General features: G+C 46.2%; 1 protein-coding gene across 1 annotated transcript in view; it reads left to right on the top strand.

The window, feature by feature from the left end:
- Positions 1-5,957: 5,957 nt before the first annotated feature.
- The window catches only part of ANXA11 (annexin A11), a 24,256-nt gene continuing 5,314 nt past the window's right edge, over positions 5,958-24,899 (top strand). Inside the window, exons 1-13 of the mRNA XM_006887468.1 lie at positions 5,958-6,017; positions 8,148-8,260; positions 12,394-12,786; positions 14,217-14,304; positions 14,520-14,614; positions 15,363-15,476; positions 17,571-17,661; positions 18,036-18,115; positions 18,218-18,274; positions 19,095-19,188; positions 20,881-20,976; positions 21,841-21,899; positions 22,084-22,206. Coding sequence (XP_006887530.1) covers positions 5,963-6,017; positions 8,148-8,260; positions 12,394-12,786; positions 14,217-14,304; positions 14,520-14,614; positions 15,363-15,476; positions 17,571-17,661; positions 18,036-18,115; positions 18,218-18,274; positions 19,095-19,188; positions 20,881-20,976; positions 21,841-21,899; positions 22,084-22,206 — 1,458 coding nt within the window. The 5' untranslated portion in view covers positions 5,958-5,962. The remainder of the gene's footprint in view (positions 6,018-8,147; positions 8,261-12,393; positions 12,787-14,216; positions 14,305-14,519; positions 14,615-15,362; positions 15,477-17,570; positions 17,662-18,035; positions 18,116-18,217; positions 18,275-19,094; positions 19,189-20,880; positions 20,977-21,840; positions 21,900-22,083; positions 22,207-24,899) is intronic.

The raw sequence follows: 24,899 nt of genomic DNA, 5'->3' as shown, positions 1-24,899 counted from the left end.
TAATTATGATGCATTTTAAAATGTCATTTTAAAAACATTTTTAATGGTGATGTAATATCCCAACCGTTCCTTCCAGTAAATGTATATATTTATTTATATATTTATATATAAACTCAGAGAGAGAGTTTGGTTTTATCTATCAGTATATAACTTATCGACAATTATAGTAATTGACTATTCAGCGTTAATCAATACCATTTTTTCTATAACCCTTAATCCCCTTCCCTCCGTCTTTTGTCCCTGACAACCACTAATAAACTATGGTCGGAATACGTTTGCCTGTTCTGTCTTTTTATAGAAGTGAGATCATACAATATTTGTCTTTTTTGGCTCACTGATTTTAGCTGCATTGCCCATACTGTAGCAAGTGTTAAGATTTCATTTCTGCAGACCTCATTCCTCTTGCTGCTTGAGTAGTATTCCATTGTATGTACATTCCACCATATTGTGTGTATCCATTCATCTGTTGATGGGCATTTAGGGTGTTGTCACCTTTGGCAGTTGTGAATAGTGTTTCAGTGAATACTGGTCTACAAGCCTCTATTTGAGTCTCACTGTTAAGTTCATACCAAGGAGTGGGGGAGTTCTGATAGCCTAATTGTAAGGAGCTTCTCTGCCTTCCCAAGGGCACACAAGTTAGAATCCAACAGCTGTTCCACAGGAAGATGATGGGCAGTCTCCTCCACTGTGATTCACTGCCTCTGAAAACTTGCTTTAGGGTCAGCTATGGGTTGGTTCCGACTCTAACTTGACAGCCACTACCAGCACCAAGCCGTGGAATGCTGGGTTGTATGGGAGTTCCTTTTTCAGGTTTTTGAGGAACCACCACATTGTTTTCCACAGCAGGCATACTATTAGACATTTCCACTAGCAAAAAGGGCTCCAATTTCTCCACTTTCATGCCAACAAATATTTTTTCTTTTTAAAAATCTAGCTATCCTAGTGGAAGTGTTATGCTTGGAAAGAGAGGATCAGAGAAAGCGGAAAGCCCTCAAGGAGGTGGTTTGACACAGTGACTAACAGTGGGCATGGCGGTGACCCTGAGGGTGTGCAGGACAGTTGCTGTCAGTTGTAGGTGACTCAGTGGCATCTAACAACAGTAGGAGTGTGATGATTGTGATTTTGATTTGCATCTCTGTGATGGCTAATTATACTGATTATCTTTTCATGGACATTTTGCATGTCCTCTTTGGTTAAATATCTAAGTTGTTTGCTTATTATATGATTGCCCTTTTTGCTAAGTTGTCAAGTTTCTTACATATTTTCACATGGTTTCCAAGTTGGTACCCATTCATTGTATGGACCCGTCTTATTTTTCTGTTACCAGCTTCATAAACACCGTCTCTGTCCAAATGCCATCCACTCAGCTGTTGAGTGCACCTGGGAGGTAAATTTCTGCAAGTAGAATTGCTGGGTCAAGGCTGTGTGCTTTCTTAACTTTTCCAGAATGTTCCTCAGTCCCCAGACCTGCTTTCTCATTCTCATGCCAATGGAATACATTCTCAACATGTAGATTTTCCCAGTTTTAATAAATGAAATGTGACATTCCTGTATTTTTTTTTTAAAATTTTATTAGTTTTAATGAACATTTACAGAGATTTTGGGTTCTCATTCATTCATTGTTGCACTGTTTTCTCTACCCTCCTCCCCAGTTCGTTCTTCTTCCCCCTCCCCGAATGTCTGTTTTAATTGTCCATTTGCCATAGTGCTTGTCAAAGCCAGTTCTGATTAATCTCCTTTGTCAGTGTGTCCTTTGCCATTCCCTATCACTCCTCCCTGAGAGAGACTTCACCCTGATTCATAAGGAAAAGGGGATGGCGTATTCTCTTAGCTACTTCCTGCTGAAAAGGGACACTGTGGGTTTCAGGGTGAAGATCTCTCACTACTCTAAAGGGTCCCTTTGGCAGTAGGAAACACATAGACTATTATGGAGATTGATTTTGGAATTTAGATGCACTGTTATTAATTGTGCTTAGCCGTACATGTTCATATCCTTGAAGATGTATCATGGAGGTGTTGCAACCATTCCTGTATTTTCAAGTCAGTAGTTCTCTTAGTATAGTAGTGAAAGTGGACTATAGTTCCTGTTCTGTGATTGTCTGTCATTTGGTAATTTCTCTAGGATGTTGGTCTCTTTCTTAATGACTTCTCTTTAAAGAGCTTTTTATTAGGGGAGGAGGAGACCATAAAACATTTTCTCTAAGACTGTCATTTATCTTTATGGCATTTTGCTTGTTTCTCATGTCTTTGGGGCTGGAGGCAATTTCTTATCTCTAATTAAGTTAATTTATATCAGATTATCTAATAGAAGAACTTGGGTGCAGTTATGGTGTTTGCTGTCAGTCAGACTAACTCAGAGCAGAGCCCCTCCGGGTGTTCAGAGGCCAGCTCAGGACTCAGGAGATTGCCCAGCTTTCTCTCGGCAGAGCAGGTGGTGAATTTGATTTGTGTGCCTCTGGATTGGCTGTTGCAATTCCTTACCAGTAATTCAGCTTTGTTGTTTGTTATTTACTTGTCTTCTGAAAGGAGACCAGGCATGAGGCTTCATGGCCCTGTCCCAGGGGAAATGTCAGGAACACTGCTGGCCTCACAGCTGTCCCTCTCTCCCCGCAGAAGGGCCTACCCCCAGCTTTTAGAACCCTCAGGCTCCCTTAGCACCAGTAAAGTTCTGGTTCTGACAGAAAGTGGGCAGAAAAGTCTAGCCGAGAACAGGAACTTGTTGAACCTTCTGCTGAGAGTCACAATCACAGGGGGATGAGTCAGACCTGCCGGTACCTCACACCCCACATGAGATTTAGAAAGACTAAGCTGTGTGAGGCGGTGGGTGTCATGTCCACCCTGAAGGAAAAAAATTCATTGACCTAAATGAATTCCAGCTTATGACGACCTGTGTGTTACAGCCTAGAAGCACAACATAGTCATTTCCTTGACTGTTTCTTTGTGGCAGCAAATGCCAGCCTGGCCTTTCATTCACAACCGAATGAATTCACGTCACCAGCCTATAGGTTAGCAGCTGAGAGCAAGCTATTGTGCCACTTACCTTTTTGTTTGTTTGTTGGGTTGTTTTTTTTTTAAATTGTGATTTTTAACGAAAGTTTTCAGAAAAGTTGGATTTTCATTGTTGCACGTTTTCTTCCCAATCCCCCCACCCCCATTCACTCTTTTTTTTAAAAAAAAAAAACAACACAAAAACCAAACCTCATTCATTTTTACATAAGTCACTCACCTTTTTTGGTCTGCGTGTCCAGTCACTTCTAAACTCACTGACCAAACAAATGACCACGGCCAGAGCCTTAAGAACGAGGTCCACCCTGTGGGGCCAGTGGTACCTTCAGGTAGTCCTTCAGTTCACAAACACAGGCCTTGTTCCCCAGTGTAGATGTTGACGATATATAAACAGAGGTGTCTAGAGAAGTGGTCCTCACAGTGTGGCCCTGACCCCACACTCCCAGCGTCACCTGAGAACTTGTTAGAAGTACAAATTCTGGTTTTACTGATTCAAATTCTGAGTTGGTGCCCAGCAAGTGGTTTAACAAGGCCCTGGAGTGTAAATGTGATTATGATCTACAGAAGGTGGGAACGCCTGGTCTCAGCTACTTGGTTTAAGGGCTCAGGCACAAGAGGCCATTCACCTGAGTTAGCAGGTGTGATTTTTCAGGAACCTCCAGGTTTGTTTTGTTTTTAACAGCTCTCAGGTGCCTTCTAAACCACAGCAGCAAACTAGCAAGAGGAGTAGGCATGGCAGCCTCCATGCAGTGAAGCTGGTGGCAGCGAATCTGTGTTCCTCCTGGGCAGTTGAGTTGGTATAGGATGGTACAAGGAGATCTGCATGAATACGGGCTTTATGGGAGCGAGCGCTCCACAGGGAACCAGCAGCTGAGGGTCCCCCCTGATGGGTGTGCAGCTTGCAGGCTCATCTCTAGTCACAGGTGATGCTCTCTCATCTCCTCCAGTTCTAGACTCAGAAGAAGCCTTCTTATTTCTGAGAGCAGCGATCCCATACCTTATTGGGCACCTTGGCCAGATAATTGAGAGGCTGGAAAATGAAAGATGTAGCTTCAGGCAGGTCTGGGTTGGTAGCCTTTGTGGGTGGCTTGGGGTCTGTGGTTAGGGCACAGGGAGACAGCACTCAGCGTATTCTGTTTCCAGAGGCAAAGTTGATGTTGCCATCAAGTCGATGAGGGAGGGACACTCACGGAGTCCCGGTGGGTCAGAGTGGAATTATGTTCTATGGTGGTGAGTTTTCAGACGCAGATCCCAGGCCTTTCTATCAACGTTCCTTTGGGTGGGCTTGTACCAGCTGGGTGTGCTAACCACCTGCTCTACTCCAGAGCTGGCTCCTCCACTGGAGGGTAGGTTGGGACCCCGGCATCTGTCAGTTAGGTGTTAGTGCAGAAGAGTGAAACAAAAGAGTGAAACCTGGGAGGAAGTGGTTTTCACAGAGCTGCAGGCTGACAGGTACATGCGAGGAGCTGCTATTTCTTGTTTCTTAGCTGCAGGCCCAGCAAGTGGAGGTTGTATATTATGTCCCGGTCAGGCCTGTTGGGCCACCTCCTGCAATGCCCTGGTGGTCACTGCTTCCCTTTTAAAAAATCTGGTGTCCGAGGATAAGGGCTAATGAGGACTACCAGGGGAGACTGACTGCACTTCTTGCTTTTCTTCTTTTTTTTAAATTTTTCACAGCTTTACTGAAATGTAATCTCACACCATACAATCCACCGAAAGTGTACAGTGCTACTGCTGTTGTTTTTATGTGCTGTCTAGTCACCTGCAACTCCTAGTGACCCTATGTATGACAGCACTGAACTTTGCCCTGTCGTGAGCTAGTCTCTGACACATATAATCCCATTGCCCCAGTTGTGTTAATCCCTCTCATCTGGGGTCTTCCTCTCCTGTGCTGTCCCTCCACCCTTTTAAGCATAATGTTCTTCTCCAAGGACTGGACCCTCCTTGCAATGTGCCCAAAGTATATGAGATGGAGCTTCAAACTTCTAGCCTCCAAGAAGAAACTTGGTTTCACCCTCTGAAAGATAGACTGATTTATTTTTCTTGGCAGTCCATGGTATGTTCAAGACTCTTCTCCAGCACCAAAATTTGAAGGCATTGACTCTTCTTCTGTCATCCGTAGTCATTGTCCGTCTCTCTGATGCATAGCAAGTAATTGTGAAGATCTGGATCAGGCGCACCTTAGTCTCTAAACTGATATTATTGCTTCTCAGCACTCTGGAGAGGTCGCTGAGAGCAGACTTCGCCAGTGCAATTTGTCTTTTGAGTTCCTGGCTGTTGGTGCCAACAGTGTTGATTGTAGAGTCAAGCAAGTTGAAATTGCTAACAACCTTAATCTCTTCTCTATCTATCATGGTGCTGCCAATTAGTCCAGTGATGAGAATCTTTGATTATCTATTCACTCTCTTTCCCATTCTCTTCTCAACCTCGCCCCTATGTCTATCCTATTGTATAACAGCAGTGTTATGCAATATTTATCCTTTTGTGATTGAGATATTACACTTGGCATGATGTTCTCCAGGCTCACCATGTAGTGTAATGTTTTACAAGTTCATTGTTTCTCAATGCTGTGTAATATTCCATTGTGTGAATACACCATAATTTTTTTTTTTTTATCCATTTGTTCATGGGCACTTGGGTTGATTCCATCTCTTTGCTATTGTGAAAAATGCGGCAATAAACATGGATGTGGATACATCTGTTTGAGCCATGGCTCTGGTTTCTTTAGGGTATATTCCCAGTAGTGGAATTGCTGGATCAAACAGTATTTCTATTTCAAACTTTTTGAGAACTCTCTGTACCACCTTCCATAGCAGTTGCACCATTTTACATTCCCACCAGCAGTGAATAAAAGTTCTAATATTTCTACATCCGTGCCAACATTTGTTGTTTGCTATTGTTGCTGGGGTGAGATGATATCTCATAGATGTTTTTCTCTTGCTTTTCAGATCCAGCTATGAGTTACCCAGGCTATCCCCCTCCTGCTGGTGGCTACCCTCCACCTGTACCAGGTAAGAGGGTCTGATGTAGGGAGCGAGTGTAGGTCTGCTCAGAGTGGGCAGTGTTGAGAGGAGAATAGTGTTTTCACTCCTCATGTACCTCCAGTTGGAGAAGGGGAGGAAGAGCCAGGTGGGGGTGAAAGTTGAATGGGCATGTGGCCAGAAAAGGCACCTGGAAGCTGGTTCTGGATTACCTAGTAACTGGTTATTAATTCATTGCTGTTAAGTTGGAACCCACTCATAGCTGACCATCTCCAGAGGGTTTTCAGAGGCAGTAAATCACAGAGGAGGAGATTGCCCATCTTTTTCCTGGGGAGCTGGAAACTCTAATGGCTTAGTGGTAAAGAATTGTGCTGCCATTGCAAAAGTATGCAGTTCAAATTCACTGTGGAAGAAAGATGGGCTGTTTCCTCTTGAGAGGTTTATTGCCTCTGAATGTCAGAATTATGAGTTGTTAAAAATGTTGGGTCAGTTCTGACTCAATGATCCATAGCAGCAACTCTGAAGATTTGAACCACCTGCCTTTGGGTTGACAGCACAACTTCTTTCCCATTGGGCCCCAGAGTTCTGTTAGTATCTGAGATGATTTCATGGATCCCGTCCTCACTGGCTGTCATGAGCAGGAAGCTCTTGAGCACTGTCTTCTGAAGCACTGTTAAGTGACATTGCCCTCGTCACCCCAGCTGCCCTGTGCTTGAGATGTTTGGCATTACAGCAGCTTCTCCATGCCCCAAGAAGACGTTGAGGCTGATTGAAGCTGTCTCATAGATTCAGCCCCTCAGGGTCACACGCTACTCACAGTCGCTGCCCAGTGCAGCAGGTGAGCAGACACGTTCTCCGTGTCAGCACTTCTTATATGGAGACAGCATCTGGCTCTGGCCACTTCTGAGTTTCCAGAAATGAGATCTGATCTCATAGTGGGAGAGACCATGGTCCTGAGGTGACACCAGGAGAACAGGGGCCACTGCAAGGTTGGTCTTCCTGAGTGGGCCTGAGTGACAGTTGCCCTCTCACACAGAGATCCTGGGCCACCTTGCCCTTTTGACAGGTCAAGCAGACCCGAAGCGAGAGGTTGGTGCAACATTTCTGGCTCATCAGGCTTCTCTGAGCAAATCCCCCTCCCCATCCTTTCCTCTTTTGTTAGAAATCATACTGCTGCCACCCTTCACCGGCTCAGGAGGGCAGCCCCTTAGCGTCAGACATGGGTAGGCAGTGACTTAGAGAAGGACTTGTCCAGAGCATCCTAGAGCTCAGAGCTGAAGCACCAGTGCCTCAGCTCCTGTCCCTGCTGTGAATAGGAGTGCCTGTCACCGCAGCTTCAGGGTGATGGCTGTGGCCTTGGGAGGAGCCTGCTTACAGCTGAAGGACCATTCTGGCATGTTGTCCACCCACCAGTCCTCTTCACAGCTCCAGGAGTTCACTTTCACCACTAGCTGACCGAGGGCGCTGAGCCTAGGCTCGTTGAAGGCCTGGCCCAGCACACAGATGTCCAGTTGTAGATTCTGGTGGTCTCAGAGACCAGCTACTCAACTAACAACTGTGTCTGGGTATCCCTTATATCCCTCTGTCCTCCTGCCCTGCCTTCTTTCTTTCTTAAAATTTTTTATTGGTTTGCATATAATCATTCATATACATCATGTTTTGTACATGAAGTCATTTATTTACATTGTATTTTATATAATTAATTACCATCGCTCTGAGCCTTCCCTGCCTTTTACTGATTTGCCGGCAAACAGCCACAATGACCAAGCCACTGTCCTGTTCCATTCTGCGTCTGTTTCTTCCTTGCCTACAAATGTGAGGGTGGGTCCTAGTGACACACACTTCTCCCCCACTCCAGACCTCCTCCTTGCAAAGCTATTTCTTCGCTACTGAATTTTCTGGCTTGGTGTAGGTCCCCAAGCTGCGTGATCATCAGTTCTGCTCTTTTACCGGCTCTCATAAAGAAGTTTCCTGCTCTCTCCCTCAAACAGTGAGGTGGTGTTAGATCATCCCACATAAGCACTCCACGTGTGGGCTGCAGTATTGTCTCCAGGGGCCCCACAAGACCTCTGCTTCTGATGTCCAGGGTCCAGCACCTTTGCCTGCCACTACGGGGGCGGGGGAGACGCAAGGAGCTAAAGGGCTTGCTGTTGCTTTCAGGTGGTGGTGCCTGGGGGGGTGCTGCCTACCCTCCGCCCAGCATGCCCCCCATCGGGCTGGATAATGTGGCCAACTACACAGGACAGTTCAACCAGGACTACCTCTCAGGAATGGTGAGTCTACTTCCTGCCTGGGGCCAGGTCTACATGGGCAGCTACTGGCTTCCAAAACTGTCTGTCCCCCTGAAGGTGTGAGGGACCCTGAGCAGCATCTCTGGCCACAAGTGTTCTGCCACCTTTCACTATTCCTCTGGCTCAGGTTTTTCATCTATAAAAAGAGGAATGCACTGAATTGATCGTGTCTCAGGTTTCTGTATGTATTGAGCACTTTATATATGAGTTCAGCATGGGGCTGGTGTCTGTGTGGGCAGGAGTCAGGTGGGATGAATGCATGAATTCGTGTTTGTGTGTGTGTGTGTGTGTGTGTGTGTGTGTGATTATACTCATTAGGCTGGACTGAATACCGACAGGTAGTATGCACACATGCTACTTGCATTTGTGGTTTTACTTTTAAAATATTTTATTATATGAAAATAACTGTGTACTAAATATAACCAATAAACAACCTAGTATGTGCCAGGCCTGCTTCTGAGGACTGCTACTAGGGGATGCGTGGTTGTTATGTGCTGTCGAGTCGTTTGTGACTCATAGGGACCTTACATACAACAGACCTGTCTTGAGCCAACTTCATTGTCTCTGACACACCTACTTCCCCAGTCACTGAGTCATTCCATCTCATCCAGAGTCTTCCTTTTGTGATGTTCCTCCACCCTTCCAAGCATGATGTCCCTCTCCAAGGACTGGTCCCTCTTTGCAACATGCCCTGTGTATGTCAGATGGCATTTCAGAATTTTTGCCTCCAAGGAGCAGCCTGGTTTCACCCTCTCCTAGATGAATGTGTTTGTTCTTTTAGCAGCCCATGGTATATTCAATACTGTTCTCCAGAACCACAACTCAAAGACACTGATTTTTTCTTCTATAATCCCTAGTCATTGTTGAGCTCTCTGATGCATAGCAAGTGATTGCAAAGACCATGCCTGGATTAGGTGCACCTTGGGCTCCAGACGGACATCATTGCTCTTATCTACTCTGGAGAAATCCTTGACAGCAGATTTTCCCATCATTTCCAAAGAGTGTTGAGTGTGGAGCCAAGCAAGCTGTACCTGTTAACAATCTCAGTCTCTTCACCATCTGTCATGATGCTGCCAATTGGCCCTGTGGTTCGAATCTTTTGTCAGGCCATACCTTCTGCAGCAAATGCCTCCTCAGTCTTCCTCAGTTTTGGCAAGCAAGTTTGTATCATCTGTATACTCAACAACTTTGTTGATGAGTCTTCCAATCCTGATGCCACATTCCTCCTCATAGAGCTCAGCCTCCTGGATGATCTGTTCCACATATATATTGAAAAAGTATAGAGATAGGATGCATCCCGACCTTTCCTGATTTTGAACCATGCAGTATTTCCTTGTTCTGTTCTGCCTCCTGGTCCAAGTATAGGTTTCATATAAGCACAATCAAGTGTTCTGGGATTCCCATTCTTGTCAGAGTTAGCCTTAGTTTATTGTGATCCAGTCAAATGCAAATGCCTTTGCATAGTCAATGAAGCACAGATAGACATTCCACTAGTACTTCCTGCTTTCAGCCAAGATCCGTCTAACATTAGCTATAATATCCCTAGTACCATGGCTTCTTCTAAACCCAGACTGTACATTTGGCAGTTCTCTGTTGATGTGCTAGTTGTTTTTGAATAATCTTCAGCAGGCTCTTGAGTGGATATGATATTAATGATATTATTCGATAATTTCCGCACTCTGTTGTGTCACCTTTTTTAGGAACAGGGACAAATATGGATCTCTTCTAGTCACTTGGTCAAGTGGTGGTCCTTTAGATTTCTTGGTACAGCCACCTGAGCGTGTCAAAAGCAGCTATTTGTTGAAATATGTTAATTAGTATACCATCAGTTCCTGGGGGCTTGTTTTTTACCAGTTCTTTCAGAGTAGTTTTAACTTCTTCCTTCATAAACATATGTTCTTGATCATATGTTGTTTCTGTTAAGGGGTGGGGGCAGGGGTGGTGGTGGTGGTGTGAGGAATTAAAAGAATGTGATGGCCTCACATACCTGGATGAACCATAAACCGCAATGGAATGTCCCTCCCTCCCTTTCCCCTTCCCTGAAGGGCCTGCTATAAAAACCCACCCAAATAAACCCTAAGTGCCACTTCCTTGGCCTCCCCTTCTGGACCAAGGAACCTCACTTAGGAACTCCCTTAATAAAGCTATCTTTAAGCTTGCTTTCTGGTCCCTTTCTTGAGTCCTTGGCTTTACATCTGGTGCAAAGAATTAACAGTTTCGTGAAATTTTTCTGTGTCAACCAATTCCTTTTGGTATAGAGACTCTGTGTACTCTATCTTCTTTTGATGCTTCCTGGGTCATTCAGCATTCTGCCATCCTTAAATATTGTAGCTCAAGGCTTGGATTTATCTGTTTCTTCAGTGTAAGAAATATGAAATGAATTCATCCCTTTTGATTTTCCAAAACCAGCTCTGCGTTATAATACTTTGCTTTGTCTTCTTGTGCTGCCCTTTAAAAATCTTCTGTTCAGCTCCCTAACATCTTGATTTCTTCCCTTTGCTTTGGCTTCTCAGTACTCTAGTGCAATATTCAGTCTGTTCTGACATGCATTTTGGTCTTCTCTTATTCTTGATATCCTCCCACAGCTCATCTGGTCTTCGCTCATTAATATTCAAAGCCTCAAACCTGTTCCTGAGATGATCTTTAAATTCAGGAGGCATAGACTCAAGGCCATACTTTGGTTCTTGTGGATTTGATTTTATTTTCTTTAGCTTCAATTTGAACTTGCATTTGAGTAGTTGATGGTGTGTTCCACAATCTGCTCCTGGTTTAGTTTTCACAGTTGGTATTGAGCTTCACCAATGATTCTTCCCATATAATCTGATTCCTATGTAGGCTGTCAGGTAGGTGAGATCCAACTGTATAGTTGTTGTTTGTATTTCTAAGAAAAGGTATTTGCAATGAATAAATCATTGATTGCACAGAATTCTCCAGCTAATTTCTATTAACAAGTCCATGCTTCCCAACTATGATCCTTCTTCCCAACTTTTGCATTCCAGTCAGCCATTATTACTAATATATCTTGGTTGCATATTTGATCAATATCCAGTTGCAACAGTTGGTAGAAGTCATCTATTTCCACCTCTTTGCCTCTGATTGTTGGTGCGTAAGTTTGAATGCTAGTGGTATTAACAGGTCTTCTTGTATGAGTGTGCATTTTGTCCTGTCACTCACAACACTTTTTCAAGATGGATTTAGAAATGGTCATTTTAACTATCACTGCAACCCATTTTTTTCCTCACCTTTTCATTTCCAGCATAGTATATCACTTGATTGATTCAGAATCCATGCTAATCCATTTCATTTCACCAGTGCCTAGTATGTCAATATTTATGCATTCTCTTTTTTTCTTAACAATCTCCAATTTCTTACATTCATACTTTTCACATTCCACATTCCAATCATTAGGGTCTGTTTGCAACTGTTTCTCTTCTTTAAGATTCCCAACAAGAATACTCAGCCTCCGAAGATGCTCTGGTGCCATATCTGCTAGTCTGACCTAAGTGTGTTCTATTGTATAGAGTTTTCAAAGGAGTGCTTAGCTTTAGATCAATATTTGACAGAAAGAAACACATAATTGACTTAAGAAACAATATTATTGCTGTGAGGGAAAAAGTCAGGTTGTTGGGTCAGGGGTGCAGGATGGGGACATAGCTGAAGAGATGACACTGGAGCAAAGGACAGAGGAAGTGAGCTGTCAAAATGCCCAGGGAAGGGTACTGTGTAGAGAGACACACCCAAGCCTACAGCAATCTTCCCAAAGCCAGTGTGGCCTCAGGGCATACTAGGCCAAGGTCCATATCTTGGGCCTATTAGAGACTGTTGCCAGCATTTCCACAATTCCTCTGGGTTTGTGTGGTGTGGACAAGAAAGGTGATAGAAGCATAGCCACCTGACCCTCTCCTCCTGGGTTGCTACAGTGAGCAACCCAGGGCCACTTGCCATACACTGGTGGGGCCACTTGAAGTCTGTGGATAAGACTCACATGCCTTGGGCTATGGTTCTTATGTTTTCCAAGCCCGCCATAAACCAGTGACACCCACCCCTTGCACCCATTTTATTGTCTGTACATTGTAGGGGGCTCTAGTCTCAGATCCTGCTTTGTCTGTTTTCAGGCAGCCAACATGTCGGGGACTTTTGGAGGAGCCAACATGCCAAACCTGTTCCCAGGGGCCCCCGGGAGTAGCTACCCTCCAGTGCCCCCTGGGGGCTTTGGGCAGCCCCCCTCTGCCCAGCAGCCCATGCCTCCATATGGAATGTACCCCCCTCCTGGAGGAAATCCACCCTCTGGGATGCCTTCATACCCAGCATACCCTGGGGGCCCTGTGCCAGGCCAGCCCATGCCACCTCCTGGACAGCAGCCTCCTGGGGCCTACCCTGGGCAGCCACCAATGACCTACCCTGGGCAGCCACCCGTACCCCCCTCTGCCCAACAACAGCAGCCAGTGCCCAGCTACCCAGCCTACCCGGGGTCCGGGAATGTCACCCCCGCTGTGCCCCCAACCCAGGTGAGTACCTTGGACCACAGCAAGTCCTGGGGCTGGATGGGAGGCCTTGGTCCTTCCATGCATCAGGTACCACTCCTGGTTTGACTCCCTGAAACCTAAAGGACTGGTCTGCTCACCCAGCTTGGACACAGCTCAGTAAGTTACATCTTGACATCCTTGCTGGCCTTTTACTCTGTGGTGACTTATTCTACTATGTCCTCTGAGAACCACCACCCCAGTTTTCAGGCCAGTGACTCTTCGTCTTTAGCCTCTTTGATGTCCCTTACCACCCCTACCAATTCCCAAAGGTTTTGGAGGTGTCTTAGTACCTCTTTTGGGTGGAGAGAGTTGGCAGTTCCCCTGGGTTGATCTTGGCCCATTTTGAGGAATGGTTCATGTTTACAGAGCCCAGCCTTGTTTCCATGGTTATGTGGCCCAGGCCACCCAGCAAAGGGCCAGTGGTATGTGTGTCCTGCTATTTTTAGATAGAGGATCCCCTCCTCCCCACTCGCTACTCAGAGTACCCCACCCCTGCCCTGTTTTCCACACTCTCTCTGACTGTCACCCTCATCTTTGCCCTGAGGTGACTTCCTTAAGTGTATGACAATTGACTTGTGCTTGCCATGGAAGATAACCATGGGAGACAGGTTAATCTGCAAAGTTCAGGCTTGTTGGAAATGCAGGTATAGGTTCTAGGAAGAGTTCGGTCCAGTAGTGAGCTGCTTATAGGATGTAGAAAACAGTGTCAGGGAACCAGGACAGGCCCCAGAGCAAAGTGGTTTTGCATTTAGGGTCGAATTGCCAGAGCCCACTGTGAGGTGGGGCATCTGGTGTGAGACGGGATGACTCTCTTTCTGATTAGCCCAAAGATGCTACATCCCTGATCCAGGCTGCATCCTGAAGGAAGATCCTGACGTGTTTGGGGAGCTCTGATAGCCTAGTCCATAGGGAGCTGCACTTGTAACCCAAAGGTGACGCCTCTCTGGCTGTTCAAAACCACCAGCAGCTCTTAGGGAGAAAGATGGGCAATCTCCTGTATGATTTAAAGCCCCTGAAAACCTGCTGAAGGGTCCACTGAGTCAGTTCTGACTTTGACAGCAATCTATTTGAGTTTGAAGTATGTTTAAGCCACAGTGGTGAGGGGTCTGGGTAGCTGTGGCCCCTGCTCCTGAGGCCTGCCCATTATCTGGGACTCATACTCAACCCAAAGGCTGAAGTCCTCTAGAACTGGAGGCAGGGCCTTGGCGAGAGCAGGTCCTCAGGGTCACAACAGCCTCAGGTGGGCCCCTAGTCATGCTTCCGCCCTGGACCCTAAGGACAGGTATGGCCAACCAGGCTGACTGAGTGTAGTCTTCCTCCCTGCTGACTGTGAGTTCCTAGAATCTGGGCCAGAGCAGTCCTCTGTCTGGGAGACACAGACGTGTCTTACCTGTGTTTGTTTATCCACTCAGTTTGGGAACCGAGGCACCATCACAGATGCTTCCTGCTTTGACCCCATGCGCGATGCCGAGGTTCTGCGGAAGGCCATGAAAGGCTTTGGTAAGAGACTCGGGAAACTCATATCATCCCAACCTAGTCCCCAAGATTTTGGCCTGATGGGCTGGGATAGCTGCCAGTGGCATACCTGGACCTGGAGGCAGTAGAGGAGAAGGTGGCCTTGGGATGTCTGGGAGGATTAGAGGACCTGAGTGGGGACAGTGTGGTTGATGAGCTTCCTGTGGCTGAAGACTGGCTCCCTCTGACTTCTCTTCCAGGAACCGATGAGCAGGCCATCATTGACTGTCTGGGGAGTCGCTCCAATAAGCAGCGGCAGCAGATCCTCCTGTCCTTCAAGACTGCATACGGGAAGGTGAGTGGGACATGCCAGGCACAGCCTAGGGCCACCTCAGCACAGCCTCCCCATGGGCACCATGGCCTGGTTCTCCTGAGTGGGCTGAGGAGTGCTGTGTTCCCTTCCCTATTACCCGCCCCCCCCCCAGTGACCTCCCAGCTGGGGCACCTCTGCATCTCCCACCTGCACCCCCGGCAGACTTGCAGACTGTCCTGAGGGAAAAGTCCCAGTGTCCACATAGTGCTCAGGCTGAGTGAGAGATGCCAGGAGTCTAGGTTCTACTCTGGCTCTGCCACGATATGCCAAGACCATGAACAAGTCATTCCCCTCCCAATCCATCTTCCACTCATCAAACCAACCCTTATCACAATCACCTGAGGAAGCATAGCTATTAAGACCTTTGAAGGGAAAAGCTTCAAGTATTAAGCAAATGCAAGGAGGGATTATTTTGATCTTCGAAATTTTTTTGATCTAGGAACTTAAAAACTAGATGGGTATCAGCGAGGCCAGTGTTCTAGCTCAGTGCATCTCAGACTTTGGTGTGCTGCAGCCTTCCCCCACCCCCGACCCCCAGCAGCCTATTAAATATAGACTGAGCAGATACAAGGTGGGGTCTGGGATTGGGCTTTCCTACTAGGCTTCCAGGTGCTGCTGATGCTTCTGGTCCTTGGGCTGTTCTTCCAGTAACTGGGATCTGGATATTGTTCTTTCTAAACACTTTCTGTGGATTCTTAAAATGGGTTTTGTTTGTTTAATACCTGATCAGGATTTGATTAAAGATCTGAAATCTGAACTGTCAGGAAACTTTGAGAAGACTATCCTGGCTATGATGAAGACCCCAATCCTCTTTGATGTGTACGAGATAAAGGAAGCCATCAAGGTGTGTACATGTGTCTGTCCGTGAATTCACAGGTGAACATCTGGTTATTTCCTAGGCATCTAAGTCTTTCTCCATCTCAAAATAATGTCAGGGGCTAGGGCTATGGTGATAAGTGAAGTGAGGTACTGAAATAGGTAGCCTCATTCTGAGTCTTTGGAACTCTCTTCTTACCAACTAACAGAAAAACTTGAGGAGCATACTCAGCACACAGAAGATGGTTAGGAAGATAAATAGAGCAAGAGAGACTGGGCCCAGGGAGAGAAAGGCTGGCATCTGGGCCAGCTTGCTTCTTAATCTTGGCTTTTTCTTGAATATCCATTTCATTCTCTCAGTTTCTATGCCCTTGTAAAAGGCTACATTGGGATGGCCATGTCTGACATTACCAATTTCACCTAGGGGAACTATCCCACTCAACAGCATCAGTAACACAAAACCAAATTCCTATGAAGTCACACATGTCCCCTGCATTCCCATGCCTCTTTCTACTCACCTCAACGCCAACCTTACTGCTTTATTGGGTCCCAAATCTGATGCAATAGCTCACAGACTACACAGAACCATATTGGGAAAGTTTTAAAAGGTTATAATCCAGCTTAATAACAGAATACAGTCATGATAGCTCTGAAATATGCATGCAAGTACCTCAGCCAAGTTTAGACCAATGTCCAAAGTTCTCAGTCCTGCCAATATTAGCTTCTCACCCTCAGTTGTCAAACATAGTTCTCAGTCCTGCCAGTATTGGCTTTCTACCACCAAGGTTCCATCTCATGCCAGTCTCCAGTTTGGCCATGGCTGTTGCTGCCATAGATGTAGTTGGAGCAAAAAAGGGCATCCTGCATTTTCTTGCTGCTTCTTCGGTGGTGCCAGAAGATCTAATTCTGCAATATATTGGCGAGACTAGCCATTCCCCTTATAGATTGTTGAGACTGGCTAATTCCCTTGTGGTTAGACCAACATGTCCCATCCATATAGTCAGGCCAGATTCAGATGGCTAGCAAAAGTCATGTTGAAAGATAAACCTCCCACAGTCCCCTTTCTGGGCTTGCCTGGAGGGGGATGCCTATCAGCTTCTCTGTTTATCACTCTGAGGCCTGAGCCCTCAAAGGGCTCTTCCTCAGCCAGATTTCAAATAGAGGGCAGATTGGCACTGCTTGTCCTCACTCTCTCTTCAAGTCTAATCAGTTATTACCAGAATGGGGACACATAATTCCAGGGTGTCCATATAGTTCCCAAGACCCATAGCAGAAACAGTCCTCCAAAGCTAGCTAACTGTGTTAGTATTCCTGTGGCAGGCGTTCTTCTAAGTGTTTACTGGTGTCATCCTCATGACTTTCCTGTGGTGGGTACTAATGCCATCTCCATTATACAGACAAGGAAACAGACACAAGCAAGTTATGTAGCACACTCAAGGTTCTGAAACTAGTAGGCAGCAGACCCATGATTCATGTCAACATGGAAGCCTGGATGCTGGCCTTGTCCCTTTCTCCTCACTGCTATCTTATCCTTACTGGTACTGACTTTTCCTGGTTGTCTACAAATGAGCCACTCTCTTGTCTGTTGTTACTGCTAGCTCAATACCGACACATGCTGGCCTTGTGTGCAGGGCAGAACTGATCGTCAGGGTTTCACGGGTGTAACTTTTTGGAAGTAAGTTATAGGCCTGTCTTCTGAGGCACCATGCACTTGGTAGATTTGAACCATTAACCTTTCAACTAGTAGTTGAGTGTGTAACCATTTACGATACTCAGGGACTTTATTCTGATCTCTTCTGAGTTCTCAGCTCCTCTCAATCATGGGCTAAATCTGGACTAAATAGCCCTGAGTCCCTCTTCAAAGCTGTCTGCACACAGTGTAACCTCAGCCAAGTCACTGCTCCCTTATTCTCATCCCAGTTCCTTTATAGGTGACTCCTGATTATAATGCTTGTCACTATCATGATCTGGGCCTGCCTGGCCTGAGCTGTGGGATCCACCTTGGGGTGTCTTTTGTACTTGGTGTCCCAATGGTCAGGGCAGTGGCCTGACACTCACCATCTTTCTTGGGTGCTGTTAGGAGTTCTGTAAGCATGTGGTTAGGTGTTGTCCGCTCTTGCAGGGAGCTGGCACTGATGAAGCCTGTCTGATTGAAATCCTGGCCTCCCGCAACAACGAGCACATCCGGGAGCTGAGCAGAGCCTACAAAACAGGTAAAGTGCCTCTGGCCACACCATGCTGTGCTCTGAAGATCTTTGCTTTCTGGGCCCAGCCACACACCTGCCCAGGCCTCTTGCCCTTTCCTGGCCATATCAACCATTTCATGCCACCATCCAGTACATTGACTGAACTTTGACTGAAGATCTAGAGTTCACTGCTGTTTACGCACAGGGCAGGTAACTAAGGACAGAGAGGGCTGTGAAAGCCTCTTGATTGTAGATTGGCCAAGCCCTTCAAAGGCCAGGCCTATGTGAAGGTCACAGGCCCTTTGGGTCTCACTGTCCCTTGTGCACTCTGAGGACCACCTGCATTGGCCAGCTTCATCCTGGGTTGCAGGCTGGACCATCCCTGTTTCTCTCTTGTTTAGAATTCAAGAAGACCCTGGAGGAGGCCATCCGGAGCGACACATCTGGGCACTTCCAGCGGCTCCTCATCTCTCTGTCCCAGGTGCCTCCCACCCTAGGGCTTGGGGCTCAGGCAGGGAGAGCAGTGAGGAAGGAGCGGGTGCCGTGAGGAGTGGGCCTGACCATGCAGCCTGCTTCCTTTCAGGGAAACCGGGATGAGAGCACAAATGTGGACTTGTCACTTGTCCAGAGTGATGTCCAGGTGAGTGGCAGCACCCACCGGGGCCGTCTCAGCTACTTGGTGCCCCTGCTTTCTTGCTGTATTGGACATGATCTGCGTCAGCCCTGCTCTGCTGCTTGTTGACTGTGACCTTGAACCACTGCCCTCAGTGGGCCTCAGTTTCCCTACTTGTAAGAGGAAACTTGTGAGATGCTGCATATTTCAATGGTTGATGGAGTCCAGTTGTGGGTGTGGGATTTCCCTACATTTACTAGCAAACACTAGCATGTTTGTGAAGGCGTAGCTTTGTATACTAGTGGTGTGGCTTGAGAATTTTACCCTTGTCTCCAGACTGCTGTGAATTTCAGACAAAAAGGGGAAAGTCCCAACTGGCTTGTCCCATCTCTGGAGTTTAGATTTCCTAATGAACTGGATGCACAGTGCTCAGCTGGAGACACACCCATGGTAGAATGGGGCTGGCCTGTCCAGTGGCTCCAGCATACCCATAATTGCTCCTTTGCTCATATCCAAGACTGGTTCTTTTTTCTTCCATGTGGCACTGCCCAGTGGGTTGAGTTTGACTGTTTCTTGCCTGATCTGGGCACCTAATGGTATCTTGGTTCTCCTGGTCCAGAGCTCTCTCCCAGCCTCAGGATCTTGTGTCTAGTTTGCACTGCGAAAATCACACAGCAGGACCCCAGCAAACACAGCCTGCCCTCACCCCTACCCTCCCTGGTCAGGGTATTGCCTTCCACCAGACCTGCAGGACCATGAGACTGTTTGCAGAATTTCCCTTGATGAATGACCTGGGCCAAGTATATGGGGCAGGGCCTTCCTACATGCCTGTTTACTTTCTTTCCAGGAGCTGTATGCGGCCGGGGAGAACCGCCTGGGAACAGATGAGTCCAAGTTCAATGCAGTTCTGTGCTCCCGCAGCCGGGCCCACCTGGTGGCAGGTAAGGCAGTCCCAGGTAGATAGATAATAACTCAGAACTCAAACTTACTGATATTGAATTGAAACCAACTCAGAGCTGACCCTCCAGTGCATTTTCAGAAGGCTCTAAATCACAGAGGAAAGAGACTGCCCATCTTTCTGAGCCAGAGCAGGTGGTGGATGAGAAACATTCACCTGCAGAAGGTTCTCCATTTAAGTTAATAGCGCAACTTTCTACAACTATATTGTTGTTGTTCTATTATGTACCTTTGAGTCAGAATCAACTCATAGCTTGGTATGACATTTTAGTAGATTTTCAGAGCTGTAAACTTCATGGGAGGAGATTGCCCACTTTTCTCCTATGGAGCCACTAGTGGATTTGAACCATATGCCTTTGGATTGGTGGCAAAACTCCTTACCTACCAAGCCACCAGAGCTCCTTCACTACAGAGTGTTATGTACCATCGAGTCAAAACGGACTCATAGCTGACCCTTCAGTGAGTTTCAGAGGCAATAAATTGCAAGGAAGGAGACTGCCCATCTTTCTTCCATGTAGCAGCTAGTGGTTTTGAACCATATGCCTTTAGATTAGCAACATAATTCCTTAACACTAAAGCCACCAGACTGGTTAAATGAGAATAGAAGAGGTATTGTGGAGAAGCTGAACTTGACAGGAACATTTTTGTCCTTTGTGCTGTGCATGGAGGGAGCTCTGGTGACCTGGTGGGTAAGGAAATACGCTGCCAGCTCTCAGGCAGACGGATCAAATCCAGCAGTTGTTGCTTGGAAGAAAGATCTTCCTTCCATGCAATTTACAAGCTCTGAAAACCTGCCAATGGTCAGCTTTGAGTCAGTTCCAACTTGATAGCAGTGACTTAGTTACTCTGCCTGGCTCTTTCAAATCCCCAAATAGCCCCCTGGTGGCGATTTAAAAGTTCATATAATCAGGATTTTCCTGACCTTCCCCAAGCATGCCTTTCTGGAGGAAGCAAAGGAAGAGGTGAGGGAGGTGTTGGCTGGTAGAGTTTGGAGAACCTCCTGGGAGCATTGAATCCCCTAAGTGTGAAGTAAGGAAGAATTGTAATAAAGGAGTCTGTGAATGGCAGTACAAACAGCTAAGGTGCTCAACTGCCAACCAAAATAAATCCACTGCAAGGTACCTAGGAAGAAAGGCCTGGTGATCTAATGAAAATCAGCCATTGGAAAACTTCTGGAATATGTTTTCTAATCTGATACTCTTGGAGTTGCCATGAGTTGGACTTTTAAAAAATGTATATACTTGCTTGGTCATTCACCAGGTGTGGGCCAGGCCTGGTCGGAGATGTCTAATAATCCCTGGAGTAATCCCTATCCATGTAGTCTATAATTCCTGGGAGACAGCAGGGAGCAGCTGCTTCCCAGAGTGAGGAGGAGACTGATATGAATGGCAGAAGGGCTGGGAGGGGAGTCACAGGGGGTTGGGAAGAGGAGAGTGCATTGGAGTAGGGGATTGAGGAGGAAGCGGGTGGAATGATGAAAGCATGAACAAGGTATAGTTGAGGAGTGGGGTGCATATGCTTTACTGGGTGCAGGGTTTAGAGGCCTGGGTTGGTGTGACGGAGGATCTGCCTGAGGCACCAGGAGTTGAGTAGGAGAGGGATTTCTAGGGAGGGGCATATGGCATTTGCAGGCTCAGAGTGGGAAACTCTCACCATTCTCTCATGTTTCCTTTCAGTGTTCAATGAGTATCAACGCATGACAGGTCGGGACATTGAGAAAAGCATCTGTCGGGAGATGTCTGGGGACCTGGAACAGGGCATGCTGGCCGTGGGTAGGTGTCCTGCTCCCTGGGTGAGTGCTCACTGTAGGTTTCTGGAGGGTTCAGCTTCTCCAGCTGAGAGGTGGCACAGTGAACAGACTGGGGGTCTGAGGGGCTTCCAGAAGGCTGCTTGGTGGAGTTCACAGTCCTCAGGACCACTGCAGGGGTGATGCCCTCACCTGCCAGGGATATCCTGCTTACATCTCAGGCTGGGTTCTGGGGAAGGTAGTTGCAGTATGGATGTTTATGGGAGAGTTTCCAGGTTCTCTCCCAGAGGAAGATGACTCAGATCCTGCTGTTTCCTCTAAAAATACACCCCACCCCTGCAGGCAGTGTCAGATGCTTGTATTGGAAACACATGGAAGGATTTTTACTGGTAACAGCAAAACAGAGGAGCTGACGTAGTTTCGCAGGATGGAAGGGCATCCAACAGTGCCCAGCCCTCCTAGCTGCTGGTCCCCTCTTCTGCAGCCCTCATAGCATAGCTTTATAGACTTTCCCCATTTTTCCTTTGCCTTTCTTGGCATTTTCTGGATGGGACACAGGCAAATGCTCCTCTTTCCCTCCACACCCTTCATGCTGACAGAGGACTTTCGGGAGCCCCTTTTCCCTCACCTCACATCTTTGTTTGCAGCTCCAGGCACCACATAACCCCTAGCCCCACTTCCTTCCACCACATTAGTTGCTAAGAAAGAGTTAGTGTGTTTTAATTCCAACTGGAGCCAAGCTCATGGGATGCTGGGCCCAGAAGGACTGAGAGAGCTCTCTGCAGTGATGGATTTGTCCACTGGGCCTCGTAAGAGGACATTGTTATGCTCTGTGTCTCCAGCACTGAGAATTCTGTATATCAACTTACATATTATTTCTCTCTTCTAGTGAAATGTCTCAAGAATACTCCAGCTTTCTTTGCTGAAAGGCTCAACAAGGCCATGAGGGTATGTAGACCCACATGCAGAAGGCCCGGGGGTGGTAAAGAGGTGGTCTTGCCCACCTGGGGTAAACTTCACCTCTAGCTCAGAAGTCTGACTGCTCAGAGGGGGATACATGAGGGGACTAGAGTGCAGAGTGGTGGGGAGGAAGGAAGACTGTTGCTCATAGTCTCACGTGGATTCTCTTTAGGGAGCAGGAACAAAGGATCGGACCCTGATTCGCATCATGGTATCTCGAAGCGAAATTGACCTCCTGGACATCAGAGCAGAGTATAAGAGACTGTATGGCAAGTCGCTGTACCACGACATCACGGTATGACCTGGGGCTGCCTCAGTGTCTCATTCACCTGTGTATGTTCCTGGCCTCTCCACTCTGCCCCTTTGTCTCTCCATCCCCTCAGCTTGTATGTGTGGCCTCAGCCACACACTGGAATCTTACTGATAGACACCCCCCCCAACTTTGTTCTTTTTCCTTTTTTCACATCTTTATTCAGTTCCCCCCAAGTAGATTTTAAACTCGGTGAAGGCAAAGTGGGAGTTGCACCCAGCTGTTGACCTGCCTGTATCTCCTGTTCTGAGCAGTTAATAGAGCCTTGACTCCCCCGCAGTGGTTGGTGCCTGACTTGAGAGTCCTGACCACCAGTGAGAACTCACATCCCAGAGGCCCTGGGCCGGGCGCTGACCTGCCCATGCTGCCACCCTCCTCAGTTCATGGTGGAGACAGCACTGGGATGCGCTGCAGAGCATAGGCTCTTGAGTTAAGCTGCTTGGTCACACTTCTGGCTTTCCTCCCTGATAACTGTGTGGTCTCAAGAAGCTTTCTTAAACCTCCATGAACAATTTTTTTAAAAGGATAACAGTTATTCGTCCCTGTGGATGTTTGTTGCTGGGGGAGGCAGCCTCTGTAACATGTATTGTGTCAGATAATTGTTGTTAGCTGCCATCAAATTAACCCTAAGTCATTACAACCCCATGAGTAACATAATCAGACAGTTGTGAGTCATAAGGTTCTCATTGGCTGACTTTTCAAAGTAGCTGACCTTTAAAGGTCTTTACTCCAAGTCCATGTAAGTCTGGAACTCCACTAAAACACGTTTAACATCCTAGAACATGCACACCTCCAGAATTAGATAGAAGGAGGCTGTGAGTAAAGTACACTGGCTGGAAATTGCCTCCAGTTGCTGTGTGTGGAAGGCAAGAATTCTGCTGAACCCTAATGTCCATGTGCTTTCTGTCTTTCACACAACACATGTTTTCTTGAACTTCACACATATTTGCAGTTTTTGCAAATCTGAGATTTGTGGCAATCTGCATTGAGCAAATCTTTGAGGACCATTTTTCCAGAATCATGTGTCTCTGTGTCACATTTGATCATTGTGACAGCATTTCACACTTTGCCACAATGCACACTTAATAGACTATAATACAGTATAAATATCTAACTTTCTATGCACTGACAAGCAAACAATTTGTGTAAGTCACTTTATTGTTGTAGTCTTTAACCTAACCCACAGTATCCCCAAGATATGCCTATGGCCTGATCTCTCTGTGTGTAAGTGTTGTATCTAATACAGTAGCTATTTTTTTAAATTTCCCATAACATGCATGTTTGTTTTTTAAATATTTGTATGCTTGCTTGTTTTATCATTTTCTCTCATGGGTGCAGCACGTCACTTTGCTGGATTGTGGGTGGTAACTTGTGTGCTGCTGTGATTCTGTTTTATAGTTTGCAAATGTTTGCTTGTTTGTAGTTTTATGGGTATAGTACTTGTCTGTTGGTCTGCTGTACTGGTGTGATTGTTGCTGGCAGCTGTCCACTAGTATTTCAAATACCAGCAAAGTTGCCGATGGTAGCTTCAGACTCAGAGGCAAGATTGGTCATTCACTTCTGAAATCACAGGCCTTCAAAAACTCTGTGAATAACACAGCACATTGTTTGAGGTAGTACCAGAAGTAGAGTCTCTCAGATTGGAGGACACTCAAAAAAGTGAGAAGAAACAACTGTAAACATCCATGTAATATTTGGAAGATGGAATATGCAAAATATGAATCTAGGAACATTTGAAATTGTCAATAAGGAAATGGAAAGCAGACAGATCAACATCCGAGGCATTAGTGAGTTTAGATGGACTGGTACCAGCCACTTTGAATCAGACAATTATATGATCTCTTATGGCAGGACTAACAAGAGAATTATGTTGCATTTATAGTCAAAAAGGAACATACTAGGATGTCTCCTAAAATGCAGGTCTGTAACAGGACACTCTCCATATGCATACCAGCAAGCCTGCTAATATAACTATTACTGACATCTATGTGCCAGCCACTAAAGCCAAACATGATAAAACAAGGGCTTCCACCAACTCTTACAGTCTAAATTTGAGTAAACTAAACAAGATTTATTGATAATAATTGGTGGCTGGAATGCAAATGTTAGAAACATAGACAAAAGATTGGTAGTTGGAAAATATGAACTTCTGACAGAATTGAGGCTGGAGGTAAAGTGATAAATTTTTGTATAGTCAATAATTTACATTTTTTAAAAAAAGTAAATAGTGATTATTCACATGATTACACAGGAATCAAGATTTGCTATATCTGTGGAAAGAGTAGCTAGAGAAGCTCATTATCAGCAGTCAATCAAAACAAGCCAGGGGCTGACTGTGAAACAGACCTTTAGTTACTCATGTACAAGTTGAAGCTGAAGAAAATTAAAGCAAATGTATAAGAGCCAAACTACAACCTTTAGTCTATCCCACCTGAATTCCGAAGTCATCTTAAGATTAGCATTGACACATTGAACACTAATGCTTGAAGACCAGATGAACTGTGGGATAATATCAAGACTGTCATCTAGGAAGAAAGCCAAAGGCCACTACAGAAGCAAAGTGCAAAGACCAAAAGGGATGAACGAATGGCTAGAGAAGCTGTGGTATATTCGCACAATGGAATACTATGCTGCATTAAAAAACAAGGAACTCATGCAATATTATTCAAAATGGTTGA

This window comes from Elephantulus edwardii, unplaced genomic scaffold, assembly GCF_000299155.1.
Source record: "Elephantulus edwardii isolate Elephantulus edwardi_28Jun2011 unplaced genomic scaffold, EleEdw1.0 scaffold00058, whole genome shotgun sequence".
In the NCBI taxonomy this organism is placed as follows: Eukaryota; Metazoa; Chordata; class Mammalia; order Macroscelidea; family Macroscelididae; genus Elephantulus; species Elephantulus edwardii.
This window is presented reverse-complemented; position numbering and strand designations above follow the sequence as displayed.